Raw genomic sequence first — 15,603 nt, forward strand, 5'->3', positions numbered from 1 at the left:
CATAACTCCTCTGGCTAAAAAGTAAAAGCATTCAGAAACCTATAAAAACGGCTTGCAGTTAATATTGCACACTGTGTCTAGGTCTGTCACACAAAAGAAAGATGACAAGTTCACTGCAATAAAAATTCCATGCTTAGAAGACTAGGGCTGCTACCTATTAGTCTTCATTACTTTGCAGTCTTCTGACAACTGTAGCAGGCTGCTGAGCCCCAAATGGGGGCCATAATGTGATCTGATGATATATGAAGAGCTGCTAAAGGGAGCCTGAACCATCCTAGCCTATACATTTTAACAGTTCCTTTTTACTGAGAGCCCACTTTACCACAAGACTTCAAAAATCTGCTGCCTCAGCTATTGGTGCAGTAAATCTGCCAACTGTGCCTGCAACCACATCATTTTACACTGCCTACAGCAGCCAATATAATGAGTCAATAATAAACCAAGGACCTTATAGGCCATGAATAGATGGTTTATATTGGCAGATGAAAGCGTAGCAAAAACCTCTGACCAGACAAACAACACAAAGAAATCTTTTAACAGTTTCTGTGCTTCCTTGCAGTTAATTATCTTAGTGCATATTTAATGTGTTTTTAACAACAAAGTAATTACTAATTGCAAAGAAGTGTACCCACCCTTCAGTTGCTGATACAATGCAGCATTTTCAGGCCAAGGCTCTGCGGCTGTGGAAAGAAGAAGAATTAATTAAGCAAGCCAAATGACAATGCGCCTGCAGATGCTAACTGAACACGAATGTTACCTAGAGCAGGAACTCAAACTGTAAGGATGCTGATGCAAGATTTGACCTGCCCCAAAAATGTCCCACTGCCATTCACTTCTCCCGGACTTCTTTCTGCTCACAGAGGGACACCACAGGGCAGAAAATTAAGTCCCAAAATTGAACGGTGCAGTAAAAGCTAAAATTCAATCTACTTTGCAGAATGGCCCTGCAATTATCAAGCATCAAAAGCAGATAGCCTCCCTCCGCCGGAAAGACAACATGTGGACATTGCCATCACAACTCTGGCCACTCTCTACCACGATTATTTATTAAGGTACTAAACAATGAATTCTGGAAGAACAGGACAAAACACAGAGGAGAGAGGCACAAATCTCAAAACCAGGTGTGAAGACTGCTTCAGAGAAATGGAAAAGCTTTCTGCCTTTGAGGTTGTGTCCTCACTGGTCCAATATAATACTCACAAAGCCAGGTGCTCGGGCATGTCAAAAACAAACCCGCCACAAAGACCAGAACTACCTTTTGTTTTAAATTATGTACCAGTCAACCCTAAAATGGGAATGTCAATATTCATTAAAAAACCTGCATCATCAGTTGTTCAAAACAGCTGAACAGTTGTTCAAAAAAAAAGCAAAGATATAGAAGACAATAACATCTCCCAACTGAGAACTGCTGCACTTAATCAATCATATACCATGTGAATTTATGGGAAAACAAAAATAATAATCAGTAGTGATTTACTGTTAATGCTAGCATTAGGATAACAGGTCATCGTATTTGTTTGGTCTCTGTCACATTCTTTAATTCATTTTAGAAATCTATTTTTAAATACCAACTCAAATTTGGATTCTATCCAAACTAGCTATTTGTAAATAAAATTAATGTTCTAATCCCATAAATAAAGATTTTCTTAAGCAGTGAAGTCTATAAATAATTATGTGTGCTTCAGACAGAAATATGCCACTGGCTTCCGTAAGGTCATTCTCTGTATCTTTGCCCTCAAACGCCAAGAAAATACTCCAAGTATTAACTTTTATGGAAGTCACATAGAACTGTAAAGCTGGTAACACTGTGCACAGTTTTACAAAGGTCACTACCTTTAACATTAAGGCACAGAGCCTATCAAAGCTATACTAGTACGGGCTTGAGAAAGCAACTAATCACACTTAAGTGTCACGAAGAAATGTTTTATGTTTTATTGTAGCAGTTATTGGTTTTACACCCCTCCATTAAAGTTTTGCCCTGGAGTAAAAATTCTTGAGGTGGAAGCACATTTACTTCTTTAAATAAAAAAGAGACTAGATAGTGTCTGCAGTACTACAGCCCTAACTGTTTGAAATAATTTATCTAAAATACATTTCTTCAGGTCCACTGGAGTCTTGCTATAGCAAATGGAACAAGGAAATTAAGAATGTTATTACTGTACTTAAGCAAACTTGCAGTGCTGAACTCTGAGATACTTACAAAAGTAACTAATTCACAAAGGTACACTGCCAGCAAACAGAAAAAAATCCTTTTTCCATGCCCAAAATGGTACTGAGACCCTGAAATTTCATGAGCCCATTTCAACTGATAGTTCCTGCCTGACCCTTTTCAGACTGGAATGTCAGATTCATATCAAATTCCTGGATTCCAGCCCAAACTGGAAGCAGCCTGTTCTTCCACAATCATGTGGCTGAACTATCTCAGGCCCACTAAAATTAAATGAACTTTTCATGTTTCAACAGAAGAGCTAAGTACGTCTCAAGAAGTTCAAACACTAATTGCAGTCTGATCTTGGCATTAAGCTACAGGGCTGCCTGTAGCTTAATGCCAGCTTCTTAGCACACAGAATCCAACAAGACACCACTACTACAGCATGCCATGTCTATGTTATAAAAGAAAACATGTTTGTGACATAAAACAAAATACAAGCAGAATAGTTTTGAAATACGATGGCCCTTATCTGCCTAAAATTGTCATCCACATTCTACTGACCACGTACAGATTTTCATAAATTGTATTTACTGCAGATTTGACCCTAATTTCATTAATCATGATATGAAGTCTTCACCACATATAGTCTTAGCATATACAGGAACACACACCAAACTAAAGGGAAGGAAAGCACGAGGGTAGTTTTAAATCTTTGCATTTGCTCATCCACCACCCAGCTGTGTACTAACACATCTTTTGACAAGTCAATGACGCAAGGCCAAAGAGTTGCACAAAAGTCAGCCATTCTTATTAGGACACCTTAACTCCAAGTTCCAACAGTTGTAAGAAAATAAAAGAGTAATCCCCCAGTTCCCAGCCTCTGACAGGCTCCAGAGGGAGGTCACAACTCTGGCCACGTCTGGACGAGGTGGACACATGCCTGTGACCCTTGAACCGAGGCCTTCAGTTCTTCTCGAGTAGAACAGACCAAAGATTTTACTGCCACTGTACAGGTTGGATATTAAAACAATCAACTTCACACTAAGATTCACATTTTATTAGACATACCCTAGGAAATGTATTCTGCAGCATAGTTTCAGAATTGCATGCAGCACAGTCAGTGTTCAATGAGGTACACACAAAGCCTGGGCAATTCTCTGTAGGTTAAACGCCTAGTCGCTATCTGTCCCTTGTCTTCCAACTTCTACTTACTCTGTCTTCTCAGATGTTCTGAGTATGAAGTATTTTTTTCTGATGATTGAGAAGTTTAAATACACATTGCTGCATGAGATGTCCGGGTTTGTGAGGAGCAAGCTAAGTTCAAAGAGCAGCCCCACAGCTGCCTTCAGTCACTTGCAAGGCCAAAACCCACAGCTCGGGGAGCCCAGAGGCCCGCTGGGGAGCCGAGGAGGAAGAGCTGCTGAAGGGATGCCACATGCCTCCACAAGGAGAAAGCGTGCAACATCTTTAATGTACGGCAATGACTCTCGCCTTATGAATGTAGGTGAAGACATAATTTGTAGAGTAATAGGCACTAATATTACACGCTGCTTCAGTTCTGTCATATTTCCAATCCATCAAGTTGATTAATGCTATAACTCCTCACAAACTTATCATTTGCGCGCTAATGAAGTCAAATCCAGCTTATCCTTCGGCAACTACAATCTTCTGGTCAGTAGATGCTAGTTTGCTAGATAACAAAGGCTACTGTGGCAGTACATAAAGAGAAAATTAACAAACATTATGGCAATTCAGTTTCAGAAGCAGCTTTCAACACAGCACCACATTTACGTGTCAGATCCTATGCAACATACATTTTTATCATTGGCTGCTCACAGGATGAGGCAACTGCCTGGAAGTATGCCTTACAGGAACACTTCTCTGCATACCTTAGCAATAAGGAACTCTTTGGTTCTTCCTTCTGCCTCCAGAACCAGAGGAACTACTATTGTGTGGTTTTCAATAGGTCTGTCTCTTGGGCTTGCGATCTTTATTAGAGGTTGTTTTCCCACTTTACTGATTTTTTTCCCATGCCTAATGAATTCAAATATTCAGTCTTTCATGTGGATTGCCTTCTGTTTGTTCAGGACAAGTGAACCTCATCCTGTTATCTTTCCCTGCTTCTTCCCTACAATACTGTTTGTTTTTATGTCATTTATAGGAAATAACCCATCTGTGGGATCAGCCCTCCTTATTAAAATTACCTGCACTGTGTTCACAAGTTACTGGGAAGTGAAAATTAAAGGTACGTGGACACAGAAGGCATCACCACATAAGCCTGGTTATCCCAGGAGCTGAGAATTCAGCAGATGCAGCAACACGAGAAGCAGAGAAGTCAAACGTCAAGCAGACTGCCTACAAAAAAAAACTCCTTTGGTTTTGTAAATGACTAAAAATAAATGAAAATTTCACTAAGTTCAACGTATTTGTTAGTCAAAGCATTTTACTTATTAACAGTTTAGCATAGAACATGCAGATTTCAAAGAGTTAACAGAGCTCTTTGGTATCAAATTAGAATTTTAGAGGAAATCTCTGTGAACTGGTGTGTTTCATGTTCCAGTGGAGTTTTAATTACTCAGGTTTACAACTATCAAAATAGATCCCTAGCCTCCTCATGAGGCTAGGAATGACTTACAAAACATAACTGCTCATAGAAAAAGTTTGCAAAGCACAGAATGAGGCACAACAGCTCCATCAAATTCTTTGCCACCAAAAAAATATTGTATCAGGTGCATTCTTCAGATTTGGGGATGAAATGTGTTACTTGAGCTATGCTAATGGCAGAGATATATTCAATTAGCATTTTGCTTTCAACATTTCCAGATGTTTCAAGGCTGTCATTTCAATTGTAAGAGTTTATCCATCCAAATACTTTTGGGACAGTGAGAGTGAAATATGCACATATGCCCTAAGAAGAGATCATAGAATCATAGAATCATAGAATATCCTGAGTTGGAAGGGACCCTTAAGGATCATCAAGTCCAACTCTTGACACCGCACAGGTCTACCCAAAAGTTCAGACCATGTGCCTAAGTGCACAGTCCAATCTCTTCTTAAATTCAGACAGGCTCGGTGCAGTGACCACTTCCCTGGGGAGCCTGTTCCAGTGTGCAACCACCCTCTCTGTGAAGAACCCCCTCCTGATGTCAAGCCTAAATTTCCCCTGCCTCAGCTTAACCCCGTTCCCGCGGGTCCTGTCACTGGTGTTAATGGAGAAAAGGTCTCCTGCCTCTCGACACCCCCTTACGAGGAAGTTGTAGACTGTGATGAGGTCTCCCCTCAGCCTCCTCTTCTCCAGGCTGAACAGGCCCAGTGACCTCAGCCGTTCTTCGTACGTCTTCCCCTCCAGGCCTTTCACCATCTTCGTAGCCCTCCTCTGGACACTCTCCAACAGTTTCATGTCCTTTTTATACTGTGGTGCCCAGAACTGCACACAGTACTCGAGGTGAGGCCGCACCAGCGCAGAGTAGAGCGGGACAATCACCTCCCTTGACCTACTAGCGATGCCGTGCTTGATGCACCCCAGGACACGGTTGGCCTTCCTGATACTTAAGAGCACCAGGCTTCAGTATCAGTATGGGATGAGCAGCTGACCTGAGGCTTACACACATCTCAGCTCCAACTAATGCTCTGAAAACAGGATGCAGTGTACTTTTCTGGGGTCTTTGCACAGAGGTGAATTTCAGTTCCAAAAACTGGTTGCCACAATATTCGCCCAGTGATGTCTGTGGAAGAGGAAGGCATCATGTCTCAAGACTCTCTGCAGAGCTTCAGCCCCACCAGCAAATTGTTCCAGGCTGTTCAGACATCTTATTTAGCGTACCAAACTTTGTTTCAACTCCTACACTCTAATAACTGGGAAACTATTCATCCCATGTCAGAGCTGCCTGGATGGATGGGGGCCACAGACATTTTCATCCCCTTTCCCCAAGCAGCTTCACAATGATGAAAGAGTTGTAATGAAATAAATGGCTTACAGTTAGGCCTTTAATCCCGTTAGTTAAAAACTAAGTCTGACTGTAAAATAGAGAAGACGAGAACTCTTTACATGTTAAATTGTGTAATATGCTAAAGACCAGTTTTGCAGTTTCAGAAGCCTAGTGTGAAGAGCCAGTTTCAAGCAGTTTGGTACGTGATGTGCTTGCCTTGCTAGCCAGCCACTCCTTCAGCACACGCTATCAAGCTACAGCGTTCCTGAGTATCGGGCACAGGCACATGCAGGAGACCACCAGGTCCAGTCATCAGTGCTCTCTCTTGTGTGGGAAATGAAGTTATTAAAAGATTTTGCAGGACAATGTTCAACTTGAAGTTAAGTTGTTCCCAGCTCTCAGCACTACCACAGAATTTGGGTGGGGCAAGAACATTTTCAAAAGGCAATGCAGAGAGAAGTTATTTTCAAACTTCTAGCTATAAAACCAGCATACACTTTCTAAGAATCAAGGCTAAAGAATTAACACCAAATGTTATTATCCCATAGATTATTTTTCAAGTACTAAAACTACACTGTGAGCCAAAGGAGTAGTAAAACAAGACACTCTCTGCCTCAAATCTCATGTAAGCCAAAATCTACTGAATTCTCACTATGCCAGTAACGTATCCCTCAGCATCTTCTTTCTGCTTCTGTAAATAAAGCTCTGAATCAACTAACCACCTTTTTCACGCAGTTTGCTTTGTGCTGCTATGTAGGTGAAGGTGGGACCTGGCCTGGGAACACCTGATCTTCTTGGACAGAACAATTTCCTGAAACATTAAGTGGAAGTTCACAGACCGTGCAGAAACAAAGACTGCTTCTCTGAACTCACCAGGTTTGCACGGATCATTTTCCTTTCTGCTATATTCTTCTTAGGCACCTTCATATTAAACTTGCATAAAGAGGAGGAAAACTAAAACATCTGTATTTACCAGTTTGGTTCACATGGCATTAAAGGCCTGTTGAAACAGCCAAGAGGCAAGATACCCTCTATTAAAAACCAAAAAAGTTGGCATTAATTTGAATCACTGTATTCCAATATTACAGCTGGAGAGATTAACTTACACATTATTTCCACATAGTTTCCTTCAGCCTCTCCCTAGGTACAAAAGTGATTAAATTATAATGAGATACCTCAAAACTGTTTTCTCACAAGAATAAACACCAAGAAATTTAGCCTTACATCTGGGCAACAGCCACATCCAACACCATTAATTACAAGTCCCCGGGATGTTACAAACGTCACATCAGGTGGCAGGAAGGCAGTCAACCCGCTCGGCTCCCCAAGACTGGTGCTATTGAGGGGGGGGACTGCTGTTCCCTATATCCCAGGTGCAAAAACCCAAACAAAACCACTCTGGAAACTATCCCGCAGTTCAACCCACCCACACCGAGTACAGATCAATTTCATGTAATTGGCCTGATCCTGTAAACTAACAAGGGCCAAGAAAAAATGAAAGCATCAGCAACTCCCTGGCTCTGCTGACAAAGGATCAAGAAGCGTCTCACAGAGCCTTGCCAAATGCAAACCGACTTCCATGCACGTTAAACAGCATGCATTAAATCATGTATCAAATAATTACATCATTTGCTTAAATCCATCCCAGGCCTCCTTCTTCCAGATATTACAATTCAGATAAATCATGACTGTTCAGTAATTATTGATCGAGCACACGTGTCACCGTAAAGACTCAATCTCAGCGGCAATTCCCAAACTCAAGCTTCCTGTGGCAGGAGCTCTACAAGAGGCTGAGCGTGACACGACTGCAGCAGCTGTTTAGTCTGACACGATGTGCCCCTCAGACCTCCAAGAAAGCTATGAATCGCATGTATCCAAGCGCTTGTCCGACTCTGTAACTGCCCTTGTGCCCACAGCTGTGCATCAGCCCTGCACGGAGCCTAGCGCCCTGGCTGCTGGGGGTGGCTCGGTGCCTCCGCACACACACAGTCACGTCTCACACTCACCAACGGGGCCAATGGAGCTCAACAGAATCAAGTTCCCACCTGCAAATCGTTCCTAAACCAACATTTGGATTTCTCCAGAAAAGCAGGGAGAGTGCCAGCTCAATGACCTCAAAAGATGTATTTGTCAAGTCCTGACAAGCTGGAGCTATTTTACTTATTCCTGATGTTCAGCATAAAGGCTCCATTTCCAAGAACCTCTGCAATTCTTAATTATAGCTTTTAATAGATCTCTAAATCAGCCTCTTCCCTTTGTGCCACTTTGGCCCTGATTCAAGATGGGAAGCTTCAAGCACAGGGGCTGTCCTGAAGAGAAGGACAGCGGAGGTATGACACCCAAGAATGCCCTAAGTGCCTTACTGGACTAGGACGATTCTGAGCAATGTTATCTACACCCATACACTTTAACAGTCCTTCAGAAGCTCTTTTAGACAGAGCACCCCTCCTCTGCAGCAGTCTGAACTCCTTCTCCCCTAAGGACGTCTGGCAGGCAGTTTGAAAACCCCTTCTGCAAAGTGCCCCGAGGAGCTTGCTGCTTTCTCATCTGCAGCGCCTCTGATCCACGACAGACATCCTACACGTCTGTCCCACCACACAGACCTCAATAACCCCTATCTGCTCCGAAAGCTACTCCCCATGCATGCTCTTCCTGCCCACCTGGCCCCTGCAACCTTTCATTAGGGCTCCTCATCGTTCTCTCTTTTCTCTCTGATGTCCCGCACAGCGCCCTGCGCACACTACCACAACGTGCTGGCGGCAGACCGAGCCGGAGCCTTGAAGTGCCGTGACCGCTACGCAGGGGAGCACCACCAGCAGAAATGCAAGCAAGGCTGGTAGCAAGGGGAAGATGTCAGTGCCTCTGCTGTTGCTTTAGGGCTCACAGTCTTCAAGGCAACCCCACTTAAAAAAAAAAAAAAAAAAAAGACAGACAACAATATTTGCAGCAGTATCTCTCTGCCTCCTCCTCGCCTTCGCCAACTCCCTGCTTCAAAATCTGAATGTATTTATCCCTGTCTCCTAATCATACCCTCACAGTCTTCCTCATCTTTTTCTCGAGACTTTTTCAGCGAACAAACTCTGCTGTCCCCAGAATTTCTGCAATATGGCATTCAAATGCAAAAAAATATACACGTACAGTTGCACAAAACCTCTTAGAAAGTTCTTGCTAGGGACCTGAGCATTACATCAGCTTCGATCTCATTATACAACAGCTAGGAAGGAAGACAGGAATGAAGCTTTCATTCGTTCTTGTAAAGCTCATAGGAACCTATAGAATAAGACCAGGTTAGTGCCTCGGGACAGTGCGAGAGGAGAGCGTCCTGAGTGCAACAAGAGGGTAGACAAAGAAAAACCCGTTTCCTCCCCAAAGTCAAACTTCTGGGACCTCTCCTGAGCCGAAAAGTTAGGCTCCCAAAGAGCATCCATACCTGACTCATCTTATAACGGGTGAAACCTCACTTGCAGATCAAATTGGACAACATCAAAATAAGCATTCCTCTTCAGTTACTAATTTTATTGTCGTATTTCTAGAGCAATACACTTTCCTGCCGTGGGAAAAAAGAAGATACCACGTTAGCAGAAAACACGTAATAATAAAATCCTGATTAGAGGAAGAATGCTTGCTCTTAATGGAGCCAGAAACAACTGCAGAAGGATATGATTTTATAACCTGTAATTATTTTTTAAGAAGCAATATAACTAACTCAAAGTGAAATATGTACTGTACTGTGATAATTACGAAATAAAGTCATTTTTCCTCTGCCCTAAGAAAAGGCTAGACAAGCAATCCACTCAAAGGATTGGTTCAAATCAAGTCATAAAACATGCGCCTGAGCACAAACTGCCAAGAGCAGCCTAGGAGATTTGTTTATTGAAACTGAACAAAAGTTAAAGGGAATCCTTTTAGTTTGATTACACCCACACACACAAAAAAAGCACATGTGCATGTCCCCAGCCTGAATTACACTGTAAGATAAAATCAAGTAGCTTAACAAATTTGATATTTTCAAAACCATCTCTTGGCTACAAGTACCTCTGTAGCAGGCTTAAATAAGCTGTGCTGCAGACAATTTATTACTAAGCAAAAATAACTATTTTTTCACCATACATAGACAGAAGTTGATAACATTTACGTATGCACATTCTGATATGCAAAAGATTTAAACTGAGTATGCATTATGTCCTTTATGTGCAGGAACAATTTAAGAGGTCAGTTTTCATTCCCTATGTTCTAAGCCAAGTTGCAGCTTGTCTTAATACATAAAACATGCACGTAGGAGATTTACTTCTGCTCTGGCATATCACACTGGAGGTAGACTCGCTGTGAATGTAAAATATCTAAAGGCAGAAGGGCATCTGTTTTTCAAACTGTATTCATTTCCCTTAGTACTAAAACCAGCCTAGGACCTTTGGACATAACTCAACTGCAGTAAACAGAAGTAATTTTCCACAGATCAAATGACAAGCAAGGATATTATTTTCTCTTTTTGATCGCTGATCTAAAACTAATGGGGGAGGGAGAAGGGGGAAGAAGGGGACTAAGCATATTGAGCAATTTAGTGATCAATTAAACAACTTTTCAACAATCTCTTCTAGATGATTTGAGCTGTCAGCTTCTCCAAACTCCTAGAGTTAGAGACATTAATATTCTGGACCACTTGAAAGCTGGCATTCTAATTCTTCTTACAGTATAAACACTCATTTCCTATCCTGTTACAGTGTGATTGATGCTAAGCTACACTAAACAAATTCTCTACCATATTATGCAATTAATATTTGCTACAGTTCAGAAATCAGTTATTTAAAATGTGGCACAACACGCCTGCAATTCACAAAGCTATGGAAATATTTATTATTCCTTGAGACACAGCATCAACACAGCATTTCCACCCATACATAATAGAATAACAGTGTTCACAATATAGAGATAAGGCACTATTAGAAAAACTTTTGTTAAGCTGTACTTTTCCTTCCAGACACACCATTTTTCTTCCTCAAAAATATCTGTGGGACATATATATCTTCTCAGTAGCAGAATGAAATATTCTGTGTGTCTGTGCAACATCCCATTGTGGTGGGTATTCGCCAGGATCCTGGATAACTTAATTTTTTATAGAAAAATTTCCAATATGAAAAAATTGAGCAATTTTGCCTTTACTTAGTTTCAGTCTGGGACTGATACATAATACAGATGAGCTAAGAAGGCCATGACCCACTGGCAAAGGTATTTTCAAGGTAGATAAATGCTTCTGACACTGATTTGCTTTTAGGAAAGCACAGGCAAAGTTGTAATTTTGTTTTAAAAAAGCATCCAGTGGACAGGTCCACAACAAAGATTTGTACCACACCTTGAGTCCTGAGCTGCACATCCAGCAGAAGCAGATCAACAGAGTAAGCAAGAGCCATCTCTGCTCTGCAAAAACAGTGAAGCACTGCCAACATTTCTGTATTAGCTACTCACATAGTTCTTCACCTAGGAAAAGGAGCATCGCTTAACCCATGACTGCCAAGTAAAAGATGAGGTGTTACTGTCCTAGGCCTGTTATGTTTTAGGAAGGTCCAGATGTACATGAACACCTCTGATACCCTCAGAGCCCCCACTTTAGTAGCACAAGTGTTTCATTTGTTTGTCTGAGGGCATGCAACTGCCCCAAATGGGAGGTAAGAGTCTGCCCAGGAACAACACAAGCACAGCTTGGAGAGATGGGAGAGGAAAGAGACAGGTGCTTCAGAACTTCATCTTCTTGTTTCCAGCTTTTCAAATGTGCATTTTTCTTACACTATCACTGTACAGATGCCTACATGCAATACAGTTTTTGAGTTGGTGTTTGTAAATCCAGTAGAAAGCATCAGCAACCTGTTGACCTAGGATACTCAAGAGTCCACAGAGCAGACAAATACAGCCAAATCAACACCTATTCACATTTGTAATTACCCTTGTGTTTCACAATATAAATGAATAAACTACACTAAGATGGTGCCAACAAACAGCACAAAGCAAAGCAATGCTGAGGCCCTAATCCCCATGCCCTGTGGAAGCAAGGTTCTGGCCCTCAGAACGTGAGCTCGACCCATGCTAATGTCTATGAATTAAGAAGTTCCAGTCCAAGAGCCTAGCACAACTTTCTGGGGTGCCTGTGGGTCTCTCTGCACACATGGACTCAAGGCCCACTGTCTTTTCTCTAACGAATCGGTCCCAGGCAAGCCTGCTCTGGAGTCTGTAAATTGACATTAGAAATCCAACTTGGACTCCCATGTTAGAGCCTGTGGGAGACAATTCAGCTCCTGGGACAAATGCCAACTTCTTCCTCAACAGGGTGGCAGGGATAAGCATGCTGTTCCCTTGCAGTGTGCATACTTTGTGAGTCTGTGTAGCAGAAAGAAACCAGCAACAGTGAGAAATGAGCAGGGAGAGATCTGGCCAAGGCACGGACTCTCAGCGTGCAAGACACTAAGTGGATTTTGAACGCCTCGGCAAGGAATAATCGGAGGTGCATGTTTCTCCTTGGGAGCACGTCTGGCTAATGCACTCAGCAGCGATGCACATCACTTGTTTTACGACCAGGCTTGCAGCCAGTTTACTCGGCCCAGCTGCGAACCACCAGCGAGGGCAGCGGCATCCTCAGGGCTCTCAGCTCCCAGCGCAACATCCGCAGCGCGGCACATGCCCGGGGAGGGAGCGGGGCACCAACCACACCGAGCTCCCTACAGAGGGAGGCTCGGCTGCAACGGCCAAACGGATAACACGAGGCACTTTGGACCATGCAAGGGCCGTGATTAATTAACCAGTCATTGCGCCACGGTGACGGCGCCCGGCAGCACAGCCAGGAGCCGCAGGCGGTGTCGGAGCGCAGCCCGCCGTGCCCCGGAGGGATCCGATCCGGCAGGGTGCCCGCCCGCCGCCCGGGGCGCGGGGACAGCGACATCCCCAGCCTGGCCGCCGCCACCCCGCCCCCGGCCGGAGCTCCCCGGCCCCCCCCCGCCCCGCTGCCCGAGGTCACCCGGGCTGCCCCGCCTGCCCCGCGGCTCCCGGGGGACAGCAGCTGGCGGCCGCCGCCCGCCCGCCCCGGCCCTGCCCCTCACCGGCCAGCTGGTTCATGAAGGCCTCCGCCACCAGCGACATGGCGCGGCCGCGCTGCGGAGGGCGAGCGGGCCCCGGCGGGCGGAGGGCACGGGCAGGAACTGGGGCCGCGCCGCGGGGCCGACTGCATCCGGGGCCTGCTCCGCCCCGGGACCGCCTCCCGACCGCCCGGGGCGGGGCACGGGGAGGGGCCCGCGGCCGAGCCCGCTCCCCCGCCGGCCTCGCGGGGCCGCTGGGCGCCGAGCGCGCCGCGGGCGGGGCCTGGGCCGAGGGGACCGCGGGGCGGGTTCCGCCGGGTCGGGGGGGAGAAGGGAGAAGGGGGGGGCAGCGGCTCGGGGAGCCTATGGGCCGCGGGGCCCGTGGGCAGTGCGCGTACCGGTGAACAGCCGGGGAGAACCTGCGTGGGGTGCAGCGGCGGCTGGGGCTCCCTAGCCGTCCTCATGGGATACCTCGTGGAGCTCCACGCATAGCAATAAAGCTGAAATCCAAACCCTTCAAGATGTGGAAATGCACTAAGTCAGACAGCCTTAATTCAGTCAGTTGAGTTCCTGTTCTGTGGGGGACCGAGAAACCACGCTGCTCAAGTCTTCATACGTGCTCCAGGCCATAAACCACAAATGGCACATTGCCACCGATTCACGCCATGGTCACACAGCCTCTGGTTTCTCTGCAGCCCTGTGATAACCACACAATTTCATACTTCTTAAAAAGCAGGCACAAAATGGTGGAGGACGTCTTTGTGTATTGTGATACACATTTTCGGTTGTACAAATATCAACAAAAGAAGCTCTATGTGTCTCTCTATGATTCAACTGCCTTTTCTGAGTATCGTCGCTGTACATCATTGAAAAAGAACTTTTCTTTAAAGTGTTTAGTGGGTAGAGGATAGAAACTTAGAAAGACATACAAGCAAAGTGGTGTTTTGGGACTTACGTCTTGATCTCCTTAGTTAATCCAGTCTGAGAAAAAATCTCTTCAAATTCGCATCCAATTGGAATGTTATCTGAGACACAACTGCATACTTAGGCACGGTGTAATAATTCTCTTCACTTGGAAATATAATCACAAGGGGAGTGAAAACACAACTGCAATCTGTCAAATGGTAGCAAGAAATGCTGGCCAATATCATGATAGATGAGAATATTTATCCTAATTCTGAGTATTTTGATAGATTCTTGGGTTGACTATTAGCCACATCTCTACCCAGTAAACAGTAGTAAAGCGTATGCTTGGGGAGCAATGACATTGGTTGTTTAACTCATGGCAGATGCCAAATCCTTCAGCAGTATAAACATGGCTGAATTCTGAAATATTGCAGGCACTTCAGATTTGTACTTGTAGAAAAATAAGTATACAGGGAAGGATAATTGCAGATGCTTTGCAGCTCTTTGTTTTATATTATGTGTACACAGCTTTGATTATGATCCTATGGAGAGGAGTCAGGGCAAGGTTACACTGGGCTGGTAGAACATCAAAGGACCTTTAAATGTGCTCTGGATCAGACAAGTCCCCAGTCACAGGCACTCTCTACTATTGATGGAAAGTCAGCTTAGCTAGCTTGCTTCACATGACATGTAGAGGCAATATCTAAGGATCTGAAAGGTGTGAGTTCAGGCTATTCCACATTTTTTGGATGAAAGGATCACAGTGTTTTTCATTTTTAAATTCAGTGTAGAAAGAGCTACTGGGAATGCTGTAACCAGCCCTACGATCTGCCAAGAAAGGCAACTCAATCCATCTTCAGTTCCTCTGGCACTCAAGCTATATGGAGCTACAACACACATGAGTATTTAATCCCAATAGTTCTCTGGAGATAATGGAAATGACTAAATATGGTTTAGAGCCTGAAAGTAGAAAAAAGGTTAACCTCTAACTGCCTGAACATGCCACACTAATTGCAAGTTAGAATTCTTCCCTGAAATTAACAAGAACAAAGATGTTAGGTATGGCTGTACATCCCTGGAGTGTGTATCAGTTGGACCATTAATTTTTTGACCTTTAAAACAAATGAGCAAAGAGGAGAGGCAACATGAGCATAAAACGATCTGAATTTGACAGGAGGCTGTTCCAAGAATCACAAGTGCTTTCTTTATGGATCATACCAAATAAGTTCTTTTCAATGTACTAAATTAAAACGCTTCCTGAAGTGTCTTGTGGACATGAAGATATAACTAAAGGAACTCAGCTAAGGGTATAGCTCCCTTTTCTTCATCCCAAGTTAAGATTCCATATGTAAGACAAACTTTGCATTTTGAGATGTACATCTTGCCTTTAAGGCACCATTAATTTCTTAGTCTTAATTGGATATAAGTTTTAGTCTTTGGTTATAAAGACTCTCCAAAGTTTAGGAAAATGCTATAACATTAAATCATGAATCCAATATGCAGGTTGCAGAGATGTGAATGGAGATGTGAAAGACTTAGTTATACTTTAAGAATA

The 15,603-nt window shown here is 43.9% G+C and overlaps 1 protein-coding gene across 1 annotated transcript in view; it reads right to left on the reverse strand.

Annotated features, from left to right (window-relative positions):
* MTX2 (metaxin 2) overlaps positions 1 to 13,309 on the reverse strand; it is a 32,453-nt gene extending 19,144 nt beyond the window's left edge. Inside the window, exons 1-2 of the mRNA XM_084289347.1 lie at positions 13,167 to 13,309; positions 633 to 680 (exon numbers count right to left, since the gene is read on the reverse strand). Coding sequence (XP_084145473.1) covers positions 633 to 680; positions 13,167 to 13,206 — 88 coding nt within the window. The 5' untranslated portion in view covers positions 13,207 to 13,309. The remainder of the gene's footprint in view (positions 1 to 632; positions 681 to 13,166) is intronic.
* Positions 13,310 to 15,603: the final 2,294 nt, after the last annotated feature.

Source organism: Netta rufina (assembly GCF_964035555.1).
Source record: "Netta rufina genome assembly, chromosome: 6".
Classification (NCBI taxonomy): Eukaryota; Metazoa; Chordata; class Aves; order Anseriformes; family Anatidae; genus Netta; species Netta rufina.